Here is a 21,059-nt window from a genome sequence, read left to right as displayed (position 1 = left end):
AATGAGAACTTACCAAGCAGACATTCTCTAACCTCTCAACTCCCCCTCCCACTCTCCCTTCACGTGAATTCTCATCAGTGTCTCTCTGTAAACTAATTTTATTTATGCCCCTTTTCTGCATGAACAACTTCCCTGGTGGCTCAGAGGGTAAAGCGTCTGCCTACAATGCTGGAGACCCAAGTTCGATCCCTGGGTCAGGAAGATCTCCTGGAGAAGGAAATGGCACCCCACTCCAGTACTCTTGCCTGGAAAATCCCATAGACGGAGGAGCCTGGTAGGCTACAGTCCATGGGGTCGCAAAGAGTTGGACACGACTGAGGGACTTCACTTTCTGCATACCGATTTTCCCTTTCGCTCAGTCCCAGTCCCACTAGTTGTATAATCTGAGCCCATTATGTAAACTATCTGAGCACCAAATCTAAGGTCGTAGAACTAAGCTGTTTGCAGTGGCTCGTGGATTTCAGGTCTTTCATAAGTTCAGGAAGAGAAAGGAATAAATATGCTCACTATTTCAGGATCCAAATGATTTAATGAGCTGAGCCAACTCTAACAGAGAATACCTACATCAATACATTGTTGCCATCTGAATCCAGGGGAATGTAGTGAACAGTGTATGAATATCAGACACTTTGTTATCTCCCTTTCTGAGTTTTGCATGTCAAGCTATATTACAGTTGAGGTTTACTAGGAGAGGGATCTTCCCACCTGTTGTTGTAAGGAGCATAGTGAATAAACAAGCCTATCTTAAGGGAGAGAGTCACATCAAGAATGTTCAGGAGTCAAGAAGGAATCAGAGATTGTTATGTAGATACATATTTAATATAATAAATGTGATTGTGGTTACAGATACATATTTGGTGCTTTATCAAGTAGCATGGGTTACAGAGTACACAATACATTGGATACAAAATTTGAAGATAAACACAATTATTCCTAAATGAAAAACATGGGATACATGCTGATGAATGGACTTCCAAACTTTCATTTCCACTCTTTTCTCCAGGCTGGTCTCCTGAAGATGAGTTGCGAGTTGTAGCAGTCTTGAAAAAGCTCAGTCTCCCAAATTCTAATAACATATGATATGAAAAGATCTTTTGGCAAAAATTATCCAGATTACTTCTCTCCATTGGAAAAATGTTCCACATTTCCCATTGTTTTGTTTATGCCTTACTTTATACATGTTTCTAGATAGGGAGTTAAATGCTTTAATTGTATTCATTAGTAGATAAATGTGGTTAGACTCAACTATTTTAAATGTATTCTCATGCTGGAGGAGAAGAGAAATGGAGACAGGTGTGAAAGAGAAAGGAAAATTTTCTCAGGTGAGAAAAGAAGAGACTTATCAAACTAGATATAAATGTTGAGTTGAATTTGTAGCTTCTCTACTAGACGATAAGATTATTGTTAAACTGTGAGGTGAGGATAGTACTCCAAAGTTTGGTTATCTGTCTTTTCCCTTTACTCTCTGCTGTGAGTTTCCATTCAAAGCTATTAATGTCTTAGTTGGAAGACTTGATCTTCTCAGTTACAGGATGGTGGGGGAAGCCTTTCTTTCTATGGCTCTGATCTGCCACATGGCCTGTTTGGGTGAAAATACATTTAACACAGGGAGTAGTTGCTAAATTGTTAAGGAGCCTTGTCCAAAGCAACTATTAAACACACACTTATCTAATAGAATGGAAAGACTGGAAAACCCATAAACCGAGATATAATAAGACCTCGTGTCCAGAACCTACAGAGAGTTGTCTGGCCCTTGGGTTTGGACGTTCAGATATTAGAAACTGCGTTCTCCGTGCTCTGCTCTCTGGCACCTGCAAACCCACTGGGGAAAGGATGGCCTCTGTGTTTCTTCTTTTATCTAATCAAGACTCCCTAGGATTTTAAAGTGGAGTTTCACATCTAGCTTCCCTTTTAGTCAAGAAATGCCTTCCTGCAGATCTTGGTGGTGACGCCAAAAGGCTGTTTGATTTTCAATCAAGTGGAGATGCTCTTAAATGTTTCCTAGTGAATGGACTCACTTTGTAGCTAAGTCTAGGCACTTACTTCTCAACACTTCTCACTCCTCCTTTCTGCCCTTTCTTTTCTCATGACCCTATTTCTACCAAACTTGCTAAATTACCAGGAAACAAAGAAAATGGCTATGAGAAGGAATGATTTCAAGAGTAAAAATCATTTCCCTGAAATACAAATAGCCTTTGAAATGATTCTCAAATTATCAAATTTGTGATGGGACAGATAGCTTGACAAATTCCTGACAAAGAATTTTTATTAGTTTACCAACTGATTTATTATACTTTTTGAAATAATAATAACTCCACCCTATTGAAAAGGAGTGTATACAAAGAACAACAACCAAGCAAAATTGATGGCTCTGTAGAAAGCAAAAATTAAAGCAATTTCTTTAACAAATTCTTCTCCTTATGCACTAAAAACTGAAACCTGCTTAAAGCATAATTTTACAGTAGAGAATGAGGACACGGGTGGTTTTGGGAGTGGGGCGCAAAATGTGTTTATAAATTTGCTTCTACTGATTTGAAAACAAAATTACTGAAACACATCAGTTCTACATTTCAGAAGGTGTCTATTTGTGTGTGTGTGTGTGTATGTGTGTGTTGGTGGTTGCTCATATGAACAAGCACTGCTTTAGCAGATAAACATGGAACACAGCCTCCTAACTTACTCTAGAATAGGTAGTGTTCCTCTTTGTTCTGGTCAGATTTAGATATTAATCTGATGCCAAGCTCAAACTATATCAGACACAAGCAGAGAAACGGCATGGCGGTTACCCGGCCTCCCTAATCTTCGGTTTCTCTCAAGGATGAGAAGCATGTACTCCTGTTCCCATTGACCACCTCCCTACATCCCAGATCTACACAGGGCTGCGTTACATTTTCTCAAGCTAGGAACGCATCAGTGCCAAGGGCTCCTCCACTGAGCTTCGTACTTGCCCAGGCAATTTACTCAAGGGAGACTGGGGAGGAAGGGGAGGAGGGAAAGGGAGTGATAACAGATATTACACATTCTTTTCCTGGAAAGATCACCCTAGTTTTCCTAACTTCCCAAAATTTAAAAGAATGCTGTTTTGTTTGTTTTACCATGGAAATTTTTGGTAGCTCAGGTTTTTCTCTTCAAAGTTTAAAAACACTCTCAAAATATGTCAGAGAACTTTCTAGGACAATGTTTATATATTTGCTTTTTCATTTGGGGCTGTGATATTTATATTCCTTTTAATTTTTTACTTAGAAGAGTGTCTAATGTGTATGTTCATACTGCTTTCAATTTAAAATCATGTTTACATATATATTACTTGTCACCAGTTGACTGCAAGGCATTCATGCTTCTTGTAGTCTTCACAACTCTGCCCTCCTGGTGCTTTTCCTGCTTTTTCTGCCTCCTGTGTTTTCAGCTTATGAAAAGGCAAAGGACCTTTTTATCCTCCACTGACAAGTCTACCCACTTACATAGGATGTGCAGTCAGTTTGTGAATACGGTAAGCTTGAGTCTTTGTAACATCAACCATCTTGGTGAACTTTCTAGTCTCTAGTCAATTCTCTGGGTATTTGTAAACATTTGGTTAGTTCAAATAATATGAATAAAATATTTGAAATTTTAATGACATTCAAATTTTTCTTAAAAATGTTTTAGCATTTAAGAAAAGACAACTCACCTAGATTCTTTGGTTCTTAAATTTTCTAGCTGCTTGAGCAAGTATAGGATTGGTGGTTTTATACCCCTTTGGGGCAACATAGACAGATGCTGAGAAAGGTTGTGCTGGGCATTCTTGCTGTGAGTTGCTTGTCACTCCTACACAAATAGACACGGTGAGAACTTCTCTTATATGCTCACAATGTTGACCTGGCCTGTCAACCTCTTGACAATGCAGTTTCTTTGAAGTGAGCAATATTGACAAATATGAAGGAACTCATACCAGACTAGCAATTGTTGGCACTAGACCCAGTCACATTTTCAGAGTTTGAAATGGCAAGTATTCAGGAAGGGCACATTAGTCTTTGAAATAACAAAAATAAGAAAAACCCAACAAATGTGGTCAGTGTTTACTCAAAGAATACAGTCATATAGTTGCTTTACTTTCAATATTTTTGGGAAATAACTGAATTAATAGGTTACAGACATGTGAAACTAAGAGTTTGTAAATGAAAGAAAGAAACAAAAGGAGGAAATACAAGACTGAACAATGTAATCTTCTACTTAAACATTTAAGATGTTTATTAATCCCTTAAAAATCACTTTTTTAATTAACTCAGTATCCTTACTTGGTTACCCTCATACACAGTTGGACTCTTTATTACTAGATTATGTATTGCTTAATCAAATCTACTAAAGATAATAAGAAATGCTAGTAAGACTTATAATAATGAGATACAGCATTAAAAGTTTAAACCTACTAAAAACTGGCTGTGTGTAAGGCATGTTAGGGGTATAAATGTGTGTTTTAACTATAATATAATTCATTACTATGGTGAGCAAAATAAGGAGGGGAATGAGCAGTTGCTAGAAGATCAGATCATTTTGCAAAATGCAGGGTACTATAAAGCTCTATCTCACTCAGAAAGTCTCTGCATTTTGTCAAATTATTTTCTGAAGACAATTTGCTATTTTGAAGGTAATCATCATTTACTTAACAAACTGATTGCATCATAGGACGACTACTCCTTTTAGGTCTGACAAGATTCCCCATTGTAGTGGATAGCCCTCTTGATACGGAAGTGGAAGACCACTGCAATGAGCAGCATGTTTTTGTTTTACATGATTGGAGTTAGCAATTTTGGAATTTTACACTCACACAAATTTTAACTAATTTGAAAATGGAAACTTTGGGCCTACATATTAGAGGCATAGATACATTTATAAAGTAGTCCATTGTCAATCTCAGGTTACTGATTTAGTACAGAATTTGGTAACTTTATGTGTGGGAAGGTCTGAGGGAATTATAAGAAACCCCATGGATTGTGTTCAGATTGATTTTATACAAACACAATATATTCTTGGCTGTATCTCTTGTTTATAATCTCTAGTTAACACAAAGATGGTGTCAGAGGAAGACCAATGTTTTGAACAATGTATTTGCTTAAAAATAGTGGTTGCCTCTTTTATAAAGTGCTTACCACCTTTTACTAACCAAATTCAGAAAATAATGAGTGGCCTCCCTGGATCAGAATTAAAACAACAAATGAGATCAGTTAATCTCACTTGAAATAGGTTTTTCCATGTCCATATTCTTTTTCATCCCAATTTAGATGGCGATCCATTACTAAGTGGAGCCACATTCAATGATATCATACTTCTGCGTTATATTTCCCTAAGTAGAGTTTTTCTGTTGTTCTGACTGAGTTTCACAACAACCTACAAGAGTAGAGCTTAATTGAGAATGGGGGCAGGAAGGGGAAACTGGAAAAGGAAGACATTGGGGCAGTAGATAATCATCCAAAACAACGTGGGCAAAACAGTAAGCAGCCCTCCCTGGGGTTTTCCGTCTCAGAATCTTTGAGCAAGTTGCTACAGGAAGATATGTGGGTTGCTGGAAAGTGCAGGGTGATTGTGGACGAAATAACTCTCAGGACGATTCTCACGGCCTGACTGCATTGCTACTTGATGAACTCCTGGTAGAATTCAGAGCGCACAAAGCGAGGCAGAGAATCCTTCTCCATTAGAGCATGGACTCTCTTCTGGGCCACATCAAAGCTACTTGTGGAAGGTTCCACCAAATTCTTCACTGTGATTTCCTTCGTGAAGTGATCAATATTCACCTGTGAGCCAGAAAACAGGGTCACTGAGTCAGCCCAGGTTGTGGGATTTGAGGAGGGGTAGGGAGAAAAGTGTCTCTCACATAACACATGAGGGGAAGAGAGGCATAGGAAATTAGAATAGCTTATCACTTCTATTTTATATACAGTAGGGTAAGGCAACTGATGCTTCAACAAATGCATGACTCAGATTACAATCTAACCAGTATTAGGCACCCAGTGTTAGAAATAAACAACTGATTCAGACAGACCTCATATAAGCTTCTCAATAACCCTAAAAAAATGAGTCTTTCCTTTTCTAGGTGAAAGGCAGAGAGATAGGGACTTCAAGATCACAGAGCTAATAAATGTATTTGAAGGCGGAGACTCAGAATTTGAATCTAGGTATCCTGATGCCTAATCCCATAGTCTTCCTAACACAGCATTTGGTTTCACCCCTAATGGGGAGAATGAAGAGAGAGAAATTCTGATCAGGGATCCAAGACTTTATGCATGTCTCTAGAAGAATAAGGAAACTTGTTTTTTTCCTGAAACAAACAAAGACACAATGGTTTTAGCACCACATTCATAACAATAGCAACTAACATTTATTGAGTGCTGAGAACTTTACTTTCACCAGCACTGTGCTATGCTCCTTGAATCTTACAACTCTGAGAGGCAATACTGACATCCACATTTTACAACTGAGGAGCAGAGGAGTTACAGTGATTTGCCCAAGATCATAAGTGGTAGATAGAAGATTCCAAAGCCCAGCAATGTTGCTTTGACCCAGGAGACTGGAGTGTTGGGAGGCATCATGGCCTATTTGGCCTGAATGCGGGGCTGCTACATTGTGTCACTGCCAGGGACATCATCCGTGTTAGGGTCCATGTGAATGGTCTCCTGGGCTGGTACAATGTACAGCCTGCCTGGGCTTGCCTGAGTATGATTTGAGAAAAGTCACTGTTTGTCACGTTGTTATTACAATGACTCTTGTATCTGAGTGTAAAGAAGAAACAAAACCCAAATCAACCAATGGTTCTGAACTGAAACATTAGGAAGTGCTTGGGTCTCTCCTGGGCTGCTAAGGTTTCTTGATACTGAGAAAAGCTATTTGGGCTCAAAGAATTATGGAGTGTCCTTAGGTCAGAGCCAGGGACAAAGGCGTGACTGGGGACAGCCAGGCCGGAATAGACAGGAGTGACTGTGATCAAAGGTCCAGGACGACGTGAGTTGAGGCTATGATATGTTTTCCACAGGTGACAGCAACCTGTGTGTCTTATGCAGGAATGGTGGAAACTTCACAGGTTGCACTGGAAACAGGCTCACAGGGGAGGTAAGATGTCTGTCTTCACAGGTGAAGACTCCAAGATCCAAAGAGGTCAATTTACATGCCCACAAGCAGCTAGTGAGGAACAGTCTGTTCTTCCTGCCACACTAAAGCAATGCTTCTTTATCTTTCTGGCTTACTTCACTCCATATAATGGGCTCCAGTTTCATACATCCCATTAGAACTGATTCAAATGAATTCTTTTTTAATGGCTGAGTAATATTCCATGGTGTATATGTACCACAGCTTCCTTATCCATTCGTCTGCTGATGGGCATCTAGGTTGCTTCCAGAAACAGATCACCAGCCCAGGTTGGATGCATGAGACAAGTGCTCGGGCCTGGTGCACTGGGAAGACCCAGAGGGATTGGGTGGAGAGGGAGGTGGGAGGGGGATCGGGATGGGGAACACATGGAAAACCATGGCTGATTCATGTCAATGTATGACAAAACCCACTACAATATTATAAAGTAATTAGCCTCCAACGAATAAAAATAAATGGGAAAAAAAATAAAGCAATGCTTCTTCCTTCTCTTAAATATATACTGAACTAGATGAGCAGTGAGCCTTACTCAAAATAGTTGAAAATTATAAAGCTAAAAATTATAAAATTTCTAACAATTATAAAATTTTCTAACAAAAATAAACAATTATAAATTTTTTAACAACTATAAATTATAAAATTTCTAACAATTATAAATTTTTTTAAAGAATTGATATGTTTTTTAAAGAAGTGATACATATTTTAACCTCTGTAATACATAAATAGCAAATAACAGCTATTTTTCTTATTATTTTTATGTACATGGGCTCCTCTAATGAATCATTTTGATATATACTCATCTGTATACTACTGAGCAAAGACAAAAAAATTTTAGTAAGATATGGACATAACAATTTTTAGTGTACAAATTATCTGTTTATCAAACTATACAAGGTAAATTCTGGTTTTTAAATCTCAGTTCCATTTTTTTACCACTATATCTCTCCTTCAGTTCCTGATATTAAAGAACTGAAGTGAATATTCAGATAAAGAAAATTTAGATTACTATTTGCCTGGGTAAACTTGTTATACAAGTCATTCTGGTATTCATCGATATGAAATAGTAGGCCTTCCCTGGTGATACAGTGGATAAGAATCCGCCTGCTAACACAGGAGACACAGGTTCAGTCCCTGGTATGGGAAGATTCTGCATGCAGCAGAGCAACTAAGACTATGCATCACAACAATGGAGCCTGTATTCAAGAGCCTGCAAGGCGCAACTACTGAGCCCGTGTGCTTCAACTACAGAAGTCTGCGCCAAGAGCCTGTGCTCTACAAGAGAAGCTATCGCAATGCACTGCAAGGAAGAGCTGCTCCTGCTTGTCACAACTAGGGCAAGCCCACACACAGCAACAAAGACCCAGTGCAACCAAAAATAAATAGTAAAAAATAGGTAAATAAATAAAAACATGTGTCTAAAAGTGAAATCTCAAATTTTTGTCAAAATGCAAGCTAATTTTCAAAACAATAGCTACAATTTATTAAACATCCTCTGGGTATATACACACACACCACACACATACATGAAATTATTACAATTAAAGAGAATTGAGAATTAGAAGGCTTTAGCTAGAAACTTGCCCAAAGTCATACATCAAGAAAGGTCTGGAGTCTGTATACCTGTATCCATTCATCTCACAAACATTCACAGAGTGTTTATTATATAACAAGAGTGGGATTTACATCCCTCTGATGCTCAACTCAGAGGCTGGAGGCCAAAGCTATTTTAATTAGAGCCCACAGGTCCTTATAATGAAGGCCATCATTTGTGTATTCTAGTAACTCAGCAGGGGTTTTATTTATTTTGAAACTCCATTCTTAATTTCTCATATTTTCATGATACCCATGAGTGTTCTAGCAAGGAACTTCGAGAACAATGTTTTCCTAGAGCTCAGAGCACCTAGCAATAGCCTGGATGGGTCTCCATCATCTGCATATATTCAAAGCCTAGACTTCTGTGAAGAGGAATGAAGGTGGTAAGAGGATAGGTTGGAAATGGGAAATCAATCAAAGTCAGGAAATTGTGTCACATTTAATACTAACAGTACATTAATGTCCTTGGTAACATCACAAATAGAGATTCCTTGCTGACAGAACAGCCCAGCACAAATGGCATCAGAAGTAAAGGAAAGCCGATACATATGCATGGGGTGCAAGACTGAGGCTAGAAGAGGGGTTCTAGAGAGGATTCCAAAATAATTCCCACAGTAAGACTAAACCCAGGTGCATGCTAGGATTCTCACTTTCTCCACCTTGACCTGTAGTACTCTATAGTCTCTGTTCCTCACCTCCACTTCCTGTGTCATGGAGGTGGCTCATCTGTTGGCATTAGAGATATAATCTAATTTAATTATTAGATTATAATAATCCATTCGGATAAAAGTGAAAATGAAAGTGAAGTCGTGTCCGGCTCTTTGTGGCCCCATACACTGTAGACTATCAGGGTCCTCTGTCCATGGGATTCTCCAGGCAAGAATACTGGAGTGGGTTGCCATTTCCTTCTCCAGGGGATCTTCCCAACCCAGGGATGGAACCCTGGTCTCCCGCATTGCCGGCAGACGCTTTACCGTCTGAGCCATCAGGGAAGCCAAAAGTTGCCCTTTAAAAAGGATCAGTGATGAGTAATGCGTTACCAAAGGAATAAGTATCAAATGGTAGACCCTCAAGAGTCTTGAACACCTGTGAGAGAAAAAGGATATTAGGGTTTCCCTCTCTCAAATCATCTTAAGTTAATTACTGCCTGCCTAGAGGGTTTGCTCAGATCACCTCTGTACCTCACCTCAAATTTTGATGAAATGTTTGATGTCCAGACTGGATTATAGTGTGCAATGTGAAATCAGTGACCTGACCAAAATATGATGAATGGGTCTTGCTGAGGTCATCCTGAATTCCACAAAAAATCTTTTCAATTCAGTTTCACAAATAGGAAAGGGCAGATAAACTACCTTAAAGCCTCTTTGAAATCAACACACATCTTTAACAGTTAATTAATATTATATTGTCCTCCAACATCTGTAGCACTGTCATCATGTAATCATTTGATTTTCATGAGTAGAAACCTTGTCCAGACCAGAGAGTAAATGAAAAAGCCCTAGGGGAAACCAGGGGGTGGCGGAGAATAGGATGGAAAAGAGAGAATTTTCACCAAAAATGAAAAAGAAGGGAGGAAAGGGGAAAAGTGAAAAGATGAAGTGATAGAAACATTCATCAGACATTGATTTGTTCAAATGCCGAGATATATATTTTCACATCCACTGTTTAATTTCATCCTCACAACAATCCTGCAAAATAGTCTTCATTATCCTCATTTTCCCAAAGAAAGAAACTAAGTTCAGAGAGACTGAGTACTTCATCCGAGATCATACAGCCTGTATTATCCTCATTTGTGATTACATGCTACTGAAGAGAGATCTATACTGCTTAGAAAGTGGTTTAAGCAGAGTTCAAGTTCATATCTGCTTGATTGTACTGCTCTGCTTTTTCAGTAGGTGTTTAAGAAAGGTGGCCCATTCTCAAATAGGAATAACCTTTAGCTGCAAACTGTATTGCAGATGGAAATCCTTCCTGGGAAGTTGTTGAGCTGACCCCCATTGACCATTCTCACCCACTTTCCAATCAGGACCAACCTCTTTAGGAGCCTCCGCTTGGATGAATTCTTCATAAATTTTCTTTGCCATCTCAGCCATCTTGACAGGGGACTTGATCTTCTTGTAATCTTCACAGGCCATCCAGAACTCAAGATTCTCCTCACTGAATTCAGACTTCAGGAAACTTTTGAAGCTGGCAAGTCCATCTAGCAAGGAAAAAGGTTATTTGAGGAAATGTATTCTATCTATCTATCATTATAGCCCATGTTGTAGCCTAGGTTTATTTATAACACACTTCTGTTATCTGTGTAATAACCTTACTAAAGTTAACTCATTTGTTAATCATTACAAACCTAAGAGGCAGAGGCTGCTATATCCTATTTACACATGAGGTCAGAGAGATCAGTAACTTTCTATTAGTTAACCAACTGGAAAAAGTGGCAGAACTGGGATTCAAATACAGACAGCCTATATGTGGGTAATAAAAGTTTAACCGTACAGAGCATTAAGGAACACTGCGAACACCAACGCCATTCTGGATACTGATCAGTTACCAAAAAGAAAAAACTACACTTAAAATTTGATTTGGTAGTGTAAGTAATATTAATGTTGATTCTTGCATATCAACTATTTAGTTTTTTTCTCTCTAAAGTTGATTTTTGGAGTAAATATTATGTTTGAGGAATTATGATAAGTAAAATAGACATGATACCTGCCCCAGTGAAGATTCTGGGGAGGTAGACAAGAAAATGAAGAAACATACACAAAAAATGTATACACAACAAAAGAAAGCAATATGAAGGATAGTAAGAGTAACAAAAGGGTCCTAACCTGATTTTAGATTTAAAGAAAGCCTATATGAGAAAGTGAGACCTGAGACCTGAAGGAGTTTGAGACCTGAAGGAGGAGTGGTAGGGGCCTGATGAAGGGGCCCACATGTAGAGCAGTTACTACACCCATCAGTGAAGCATCAGTCTTTAGAACATATTAAATTAAGTGTAATTATTACTGCTGTGGTTCTGTTTTCAGAGTACTGTTGCTCATATAGCATATATTTCAGCTTGTAAACCCAGGTCTCCTGCATTGAGGGCAGATTCTTTACGGTCTGAACCACCAGGGAAGCCCATATATATGTATATCTTATGCAAATATGTATATTAGAGATTCTTGGGTCTGATTCGTTTGTTTTTTCTTTCTTCTAACCTTGTTCTGCATCTCTAAGCTCCAAAGTGGTAGGTAAGTTGAAGGCAAGGTCAGGAATCAGGAAGCAAATGAAGAGGAACAAAGGAAAAATCACTTTATATCTTCAATATTTTCCTCCTTTTAAAGCTGACATAGATAGATAGTTAGATATATATCTAGCTAGATAGAGAGAGAGATAGATGATAGATAGATAGATACTTCTTTTCAACCCAAATTCCAACAAATCTGTATGTACTGAGAGAGAATCCATGCATATTTATCATGTAAGGTAAGTGGACTTCTAAAGGAAGGAGAGAAAATTTTATTTCTCCACAGACTATATCAGAGTCACAGGCATGCCTGGCCTGGCATTTGCCTCCCAGGCCGAAGGCTGGACTGACTGGTACATCAAGGTCTACATTTCCTCTAACTTGTTCCTCCTCAGAAGACACTTCTACAATTCATTAGTTTTACTTGGAGAACATATTCATGCACTGAATTCATTTCCTTTGACCTAATTTCTATTTCCATTCCTCTTGAATATTTCTCCCTACTTCTTTTTATAGATTCTAATTTTCATTCATTAGTCATTGCTCAAAACAACGATTTCAAACAATATGCACAAAATATAATGATTAAGCCAGAAATATAACATTGTCTTTTTTCAATTTTCTTTCTATACATTTTGTCTTTCTATCCCTCACAGTTCCCAGCAATTGCACTCAGTTTTAAAGAAACAGAATTGCTAAGTTATAATTAACTTGAATTAAGGTCACTGACAATTCTGGATCCAAACAAGAAATTTTGCATTTTAAACCCGTCTCCCTGTACTTAACATAAACACATTTTTTTTTTTTTTAATTGAACAACACCGAAAAATACATTGGGAAGTGATGGCAGGTATGATAAACAATTGTCTCTAGTAACCGACCTAGAAGAACTGCTTTAAAACCACTTGATAATGTTCACCAGGATAAGATCAGATGTATTTTCCCTCACTCCTGCCCATATTTCCAGCACTATGTGCTCTCATAGGCCATTCAGGCATGACCTAAATCAAATCCCTTACAATTATACAGTGGAGGTGACAAATAGATTCAAGGGACTAAATGCAAAAAGGCAAAATGGTTGTCCAAGGAGGCCTTACAAATGCTGAGAGAAGACAAGATGGGAAAGGCAAAGGAGAAAAGGAAAGATATACCCATTTGAATGCAGAGTTCCAAAGAATAGCAAGAAGAGATAAGAAAGCCTTTTTAGGGATCAATGCAAAGAAATACAGGAAAACAATAGAATGGGAAAGACTATAGATGTCTTCAAGAAAATTAGAGATGCCAAGGGAATATGTCATGCAAAGGTGGGCTCAATAAAGGACAGAAATGGTATGGACCTAACAAAAGCAGAATATATTAAGAAGAGGTGGCAAGAATACCCAGAAAACCTATACAAAAAAGATCTTCATGACCCAGATAACCACGATGGTGTAATCATTCACCTAGAGCCAGACATTCTGGAATGTGAAGTCAAGTGGGTCATAGGAATCATCACTGTGAACAGAGCTAGTGGAGGTGATGGAATTCCAGCTGAGCTATTTCAAATCCTAAAAGATGATGCTGTGAAAGTAATGCACTCAATATGCCAGCAAATTTGGAAAACTCAGCAGTGGCCACAGGACTGGAAAAGGTCAGTTTTCATTCCAATCCCAAAGAAAGGCAATGCCAAAGAATGCACAAACTACAACACAATTGCACTCATCTCACATGCATCGCAAAGTAGTGCTCAAAACTCTCCAAGCCAGGCTTCAACAGTACATGATCCGTGAACTTCCAGATGTTCAGATTTAGAAAAGCCAGAGGAACCAGTGATCCAACTGCCAACATCCACTGGATCATCAAAAATGCAAGAGAGTTTCAGAAAAATATCTATTTCTGCTTCATTGACTACACGAAAGCCTTTCACTGTGTGGATCACAACAAACTGGAAAATCCTGAAAGCAATGGGAATACCAGACCACCTGACCTGCCTTCCAAGAAATCTGTATGTGGGTCAAGAAGCAACAGTTAGAACTGGATATGGAACAACAGACTGGTTCCAAATTAGGAAAGGATTACATCAAGGTTGTATATTGTCACCCTGCTTGTCTAACTTATATGCAGAGTACATCATGAAAAACACTGGGCTGGATGAAGCACAAGCTGGAATCAAGATTGCCAGGAGAAATATCAATAACCTCAGATATGCAGATGACACCAACCTGATGGTAGAAAGTGAAGAGGAGCTAAAGAGCCTCTTGATGAAAGTGAAAGAGGAGAGTGAAAAAGTTGGCTTAAAGCTCAACATTCAGAAAACTAGATCACAGAAACCAGTCCCATCACTTCATGGCAAATAGGTGGGGAAACAATGGAAACAGAGACAGACTTTATTTTGGGGGGCTCCCAAATCACTGCAGATGGTGACTGCAGCCATGAAATTAAAAGACGCTTGCTCCTTGGAAGAAAAGTTATGACCAAACTAGACAGCATGTTAAAAAGCAACGACATTACTTTGCCAGCAAAGGTCCATCTAGTCAAAGCTATGGTTTTTCCACTAGTCATGAGTGGATGTGAGAGTTGGACTCTAAGGAAAGCTGAGTGCTAAAGAATTGATGCTTTTGAACTGTGGTGTTGGAGAAGACTCTTGAGAGTCCCATGGACTGCAGTGAGATTCAACCAGTCCATCCTAAAGGAGATCAGTCCTGAATATTCACTGGAAGAACTGATGCTGAAGCTGAAACTCCAATACTTTGCCCACCTGATGCAAAGAATTGACTCATTGGAAAAGACCCTGATGCTGGGAAAAATTGAGGGCAGGAGGAGAAGGGGACAACAGAGGAGGAGATAGCGGGATGGCATCACTGACTCGATGGACATGTGTTTGAGTAAGCTCCAGGAGTTGGTGATGAACAGGGAAGCCTGTCGTGCTGTAATCTATGGGGTCGCAAAGAGTCAGACATGACTGAGCGACTGAACTGAATGAACTGAACTGATGTGTTATCATTTAGTGACATAGGAATCAATAGTACATGCTGAAAGAAGAAACAAAGACTGAGTTCTCTGTCATCCTTAAAGTTTTTATTGTTTCTTAAACAAAAGGTGTTCGTTAGTCTCTGCTGAAATGAGAAAATTTCCAGGCATTTTCTAGCTGCTAGGAAATGATGATAGGAATGAAGTCTAATGAGCTCCCACACTATCAGGTGTAAGACTGCAGAGGAAGCAATAACTTCACACAATAAGTGTAGGGCCAATTAACTCTCATTAGCCTCATGTCCCCATAACATAGTGATTCAGGCATTCTGAATCACCCTTTCCACATCCTTGAAAAAGGTAGAGCTAAAATTCTAGTCTTCCAAAACATTGTTATTTATGACCTGAGGATACATTCCAGGATGCCACAACAATAACATTTACCACATTACCAAGACATCCTAGCCAAGGAATGAGCTCAGAAAATAATTTCCAGTGTACTGAATCCATTTCCTGGATTCGTATAAGAGAAGTGATCACTTTTTTTTTTTTTTTTTTTTCTCATGGGATTATTTGCTACTATGACTCTTTCTCCCAGGATGCTGTTGATTATCTGAGTTCAAGGTTCGAGTTTCATTTATCTTTGCCCCTCTCTCAAAAGTATCCCACCTCTTAGTATAAATCTGTGGACCTAATATTTAATAAAGGTGCAAACTGAATAAAATAAGACTCACTGAGATAAAAATTTCCTCCTACATCTCAAAACTGAACAGTACAAACGTTAAGGAAAAATAAATTAACTGATTTTGCTATTGCTGTAGTATTTTATTTCATGGGCAAGTTACCTAAACTGTCTCTGTCTCAGTTGCTTTTTCTGAAAAATATAAATTGTTTGCATGTCTAAGTGCTAAAATTATTGAAATCATTAGATAAGCTAATATATGCGAAATGTATAGAACAGTGACTGGCATATGATGAATAATAAATGTAAGCTACTGCTTTTTTATAACTATTGCTTTAAAGAAAGTTGTGACTACTAGTGAGTAAGATGATGATAAAGAACAGCCAGACAAAAGAAGGGAGAAAATTGGAAATCAAAGAAGAGAAGTAAAGGAGAATGCAGACAGAAACAAAAAGAGGAGCCCAGATCCAGCCTATTCCATTCCCCATGTGAGAGTCCAAATCTCAAAGATGTTTCAAGAAAATGCTCTGATCTTTTGGAATTCCTGGGGCAAAGAGATTCACATAAAAACTCTGTGGCTACTGGGTTATGCTTCATTCTTCCTCTGCTCTTGAAAATAGTCGTGTGGAAGAGTTTAAGGTCACTATCTCATTTAAACGCCCACATGCAATCTGTGTTTGTGTTTAAAAAGCAGTGCATCAGTTATACAACCCATGGACCTTCAAAAAGAAAACAGATGGTTCTGGATAGAAAACTGAAGACGAAAACATAAGAAATTGGTGTTTTTTCAGAACAGAGTCAAATATACTGGGCAATTAAAAAAAGATTTTGAATAGGTTATTAGGTAAGGCCTATTAGGTTTTAATAGGCTTAATATAATCAGTAAAAAAATAAATAATTATTCTGTACACAACACAATATTGTAAATAAATTATATATCAATAAAGAATATTTTCTTGAGAGAAAAAATAAATAATCTTGTGGAAGAGAAAAGATTGAGTAGCAGCTTAACGGTCTTAGTTTTTTTAAAGGTTTGGTACCAAATGATTTCATTTTCACTCAAAAAACTTTAAGTAAAACATGGATTTAAGGAAGGCTTGGGGGACTGTATCAATGATGAGAATCAATATCCTACATTAGCACAAGAGAATGTCACATGTTCCTCATAAGCCAACAAACACGACACTCTCTGAGGTTAAATGATTTAATTTATCAAACAAACATGCAAGAAGGAGTCAAGATGTTTCTAGTGCATATTTTTCAAATGTATCTTTCTTTATTATGTATTCTGAGTCAATATAGCTAATGTCAGAACCATAATAGTTCTGGTTATAGACCATTAGTTTTTGCAGATTCAAAGAGTATCTCATAAGAACTGAGTTGCCAAAGTTTGGCTTAGTTATCCACAATGCATGAAAGCTAGTGTTTGGGGAAATATGACAAAAACTGTTTCTTTTAGGTGGATGGTGTTGGGGTAGAATTATTTGGGCACGCGTCCTTCTTTAGAAATAGACAGAGAGAAGCAGAGACAGAGTGGCCAGAGAGATGGTCTCGTAGAAGCAGAGAGAGGTGGGGAAATGGAAAGACAGAAAGGAAGAGAGGCAGAAACGTGGACGGAGAGACAAGGTGGAGGGAGGGAAAGGCTGCACTGCGTGCCCAGGGTCTGGCTCTTTTTAATTTCTGTGAGATCTCTGTGTCCATACCAGAAACCCTTTTTATTATTTGTGCTCGTTTGAATGGATAAATACCCTTTCAAGGAAAGGAAAGACTTCTGACTAGAACAGTTATCAAATGTTTTCCCAATTATTACTTGCGGAAATTGTCCAAACCTTAAAACTCTTAATTACTTAAGAAGATAATGATGTGGAACTTAAGATTATACACACACACATACATACTCAAGACACACACATAATATATATAATTTTAAAATATTATATATAATTAAATAAAATTTGAATCTTATGTATATATTTGCACACACATATATATGCATATACATATTTCCCCTTTAAGAAGCAGAAAACATTACTGCAAGAATATCAGATCTCAGGCTTACACCATGGAAATCAACTACTTGCAAGCTGAAAAACTTCAGTCCCAAAATGCTAGGTGTTAACAGTAAGTGCCTCTGGCTTAACTTATTCTAATAGTTCTCTATCTCCTAAAAGCCTGAAACATATAAACATGTGGCCCTAAGGATTAGTGTGACTGAAATGGATAGTGAATGGGCATATAAATTCATATCTTTCTCCTTAATAGTTTTAAAAACATGACAACAGTTCTTCTAATTTTGTTTATTGATAGTAGCAATAAATACATGTACCCAGGGTATGCATAATTCATTTGTCAGGTATTGGCCCTAAAACCACAGGTAACACAATAAATAAGTCAACTGATAAACATAAATATTTTCCTCCTAGTTGACTTCATGAAATTTCTGTGTCCAAGAAGGATAATGAAGTCATTTATTAACCCAGTTATTCAATAAACATTTGTTGAACACTTTATATGCATCAGGGCTGAGTATTCTGTTTAGCATAAGAAATAAAAAGAAAGTCAGATAACTGAATCACTTGGCAGTACAGCAGAAACACAGCATTATAAATCAACTATACTTCAATAAAGTAAATTTTTAAAAAAAGAAGATCAAAAGTGGATAATATTGAGAGGGAATACATGTAAATCCATGGCTGATTCATGTCAATGTATGGCAAAAACCACTACAATATTGTAAAGTAATTAGCCTCCAACTAATAAAAATAAATGGGAAAAAGAAAAGAAAGCTTCAAATTAGTGACTTTGGTCACTCTCTGCCTCCAGATATTAGATATTGATTCTATCAGGGGTAAACAGGCTGCCTCACCAAAAACAAGACGAAAAATGTTTGCATACAGGTCAACATACATCCTTTCCCACCTACTCTATGTCTCTGAATCTTGATGGTCCTGTGGGAAATATTTTCTAAATTCTTATTTTTGCAAAGCATTGAACAAAGTTTCATAGTCAATTTTTATAGTGAAAATGGAAAAATGTGAGTTAGATAATTTACATAAATACTATTTTTAGGGAGAACGATTCAACATTTTTGTATTACTGTGCACTTCACGTTGTGAAATTATCCAGATGAAAAAGACTAAGTCCTGGTTGTCAATGAGTTTATATTCTGTTATAGGAGGAAGACGCTGTGATCAGAGCACAATGTAGCAAATAACAAGCGGCATAAAAATGTGCAAACAAAATGCACTGGAAACTCAGAGGGAACATAAATCATTCTGGATGATCAAGGAAAACTAGGCATTTAGTATTTAGATTCACTCTAACGGGAGAGGAGAATTTCAACTGATAGAGATATAAATACAAAATATTCTAGTCAAAGGGATTACACATAGAAATGGAGGGGAGAACAGTTCAGTTTGACTGCAGACCAGCAATATAGGTACTATGGAGAATTCTAAGAACTAGAAATTTAAACTTGATACTTCAGACCTTGGGAATCAGTAAGGATTTTGGATCGGGCAAAGGCAAATACTGCTTAGGTATATTGGTATTAGCTTGGGGAGGAGTTCTTGCTTTCACTTTCGTCATGTCTTGAATGAAGGTATAACAGGCATGCTGCCAGAAGAGGAAAATAAGGCTCAGTGAGGTTAACAACCTGTGGCTGGTTACAAAAGCAATTAAAAGCAATTTGAAATACCACCCAACCCATGCCTCAGAGTTTAGTGATATGTACACTGTTATACCCAATCCATATCAAGCCACTATGAGGCCAAGATGGAAGATGCAGTGTGTCTATTTTACTGATGGAAATTTTAAGAAGAACAGAGGTCAAACTACTAGCTCTGCTCATTCAAGTGAGCAGGACAGATGGGAATACAACCTGCACTCAGGAGCCCTCCAGACAACTCATTTTCACATTCTCCCAAAGTGAGCTAGATAATCATACTCCCTTGGCATCCTTCCAAAGTTGAAGAAATGTCAAAATTTGAGAAGAAGGCACTGGCAACCTAAAGCTGCCTCTTTTTGGCCTCTTTCCCCTGGCCTTTATAAAGATAATTCAAATTTACGATTGCTCTTTTTTCCCCAGACTTACAATTGTTCTGCAGGAGCTTGTCCAGGGAATCACGCCACTGCAGGGCCTCATCCAGCGAGGGTCTAAAGTAAGCATTAGGAAAGAAAAAGGAGACAGAAAAAGATGCATTAGAAGGAAGTTAACCACATACACAAACAATGACTTGGACCTGCTTTTCTTTGAAATGTTATAGTTGATGACATTCTCAGAAAAAGAGAGTTACAGTTGTTTTATTCTGATCAAGTGGATTTGATGAGCTGGGTTTGATTTCCTACATCTATCTTGCACATTTTCATCTTTGTTGAACAATTTGGTTAGGGTTGTCCCTTTTCAGAATCAGAGAGTATTTGTCTTGCAGCTGTGTCTTGATATTCTTGAGTATCCCATGACAGTGTCTCCAACTGTGGTCTTTTCCTTCCAGATGTAACTGAATAAAATCCAGTTTTCCTACTATGGGTCTTGAACTCATGTTCCCCGCTTCATCAAGGCTACACTTTATACATCAATTTAACCCACAGAGATCATTTTTTTTCTGATCGTTGCAGGATTTATTCATTTCACACATGCCTTTTCTCCCTGGCTTACAAGGAAATCTTATTAAAACTACAGAACTCCCAGTGGGAGATTATATGCTGACAACCGAAATTTTAGAATCCAATAAAAAATAGATAAAGCTGAATCTCAAATAATACAAACAAATCATCTCTACAAACTAAAGCATACATTTAGGAAGAAGTTTGTACTGCACATTTATAACCAGGGGCTGTGAGGCTCAGCCCTAACCTGAGGTCACTCAAAGAGCATTTCTTTCACATTGACAGGGAATTGCCATCTCACTGGGGCTGATGGAAGATGCAAGGTGTGAAGCTGCCTCCTGGTGGGAATATTACCATAGCAGGTCTACAATTTTAAAAATCTGGAATTAAAAAAAAAATGTGGGGGGTACATCTCTGGTGGTCCAGAGGTTAAGACTCCGTGCTTCCAGTGCTGGGAATGTGGTTCGATCCTAGACAGGGGATGTGGTTCGATCCCTACTAAGGTCCCATATGCTGCATATCATGGCCAAAACTTTTTATAAAACCCAGGTGCATTTTCCTGGACAAACAGAACAGGATAATGGGTTTTTGTTTTGTTTTGTTTTGTTTTTAAGATTTACTCTTTCTGAGAAGAAAAGTGGTGAGACTGTGACTAGGAATGTTGTATACAAACATTCTGGATCCTGATTCAAAGGAGAAGTAATAGTCAACATAGGATTTCCCCTTCAGTCAGTCAGTCAGTTCAATCTCTCAGTTGTGTCCAACCCCATGAGTCGCAGCACACCAGACCTCCCTGTCCATCACCAACTCCTGGAGTTTGCCCATCGAGTCGGTGATGCCATCCAGCCATCTCATCCTCTGTCATCCCCTTCTCCTCCTGCCCCC

The 21,059-nt window shown here is 38.1% G+C and overlaps 1 protein-coding gene across 1 annotated transcript in view; it reads right to left on the bottom strand.

Annotated features, from left to right (window-relative positions):
- Positions 1-797: 797 nt before the first annotated feature.
- The window catches only part of RGS5 (regulator of G protein signaling 5), a 54,677-nt gene continuing 34,415 nt past the window's right edge, over positions 798-21,059 (bottom strand). The window contains exons 3-5 of the mRNA XM_061120224.1: positions 19,660-19,721; positions 10,743-10,909; positions 798-5,768 (exon numbers count right to left, since the gene is read on the bottom strand). Of these exons, the coding sequence (XP_060976207.1) occupies positions 5,607-5,768; positions 10,743-10,909; positions 19,660-19,721 (391 nt within the window). The 3' untranslated portion in view covers positions 798-5,606. The remainder of the gene's footprint in view (positions 5,769-10,742; positions 10,910-19,659; positions 19,722-21,059) is intronic.

Source organism: Dama dama, chromosome 20 (genome assembly GCF_033118175.1).
Source record: "Dama dama isolate Ldn47 chromosome 20, ASM3311817v1, whole genome shotgun sequence".
Lineage (NCBI taxonomy): Eukaryota > Metazoa > Chordata > Mammalia > Artiodactyla > Cervidae > Dama > Dama dama.
Note: the sequence above shows the minus strand (reverse complement) of the source record. Positions and strands in the feature narration are given on the sequence as shown.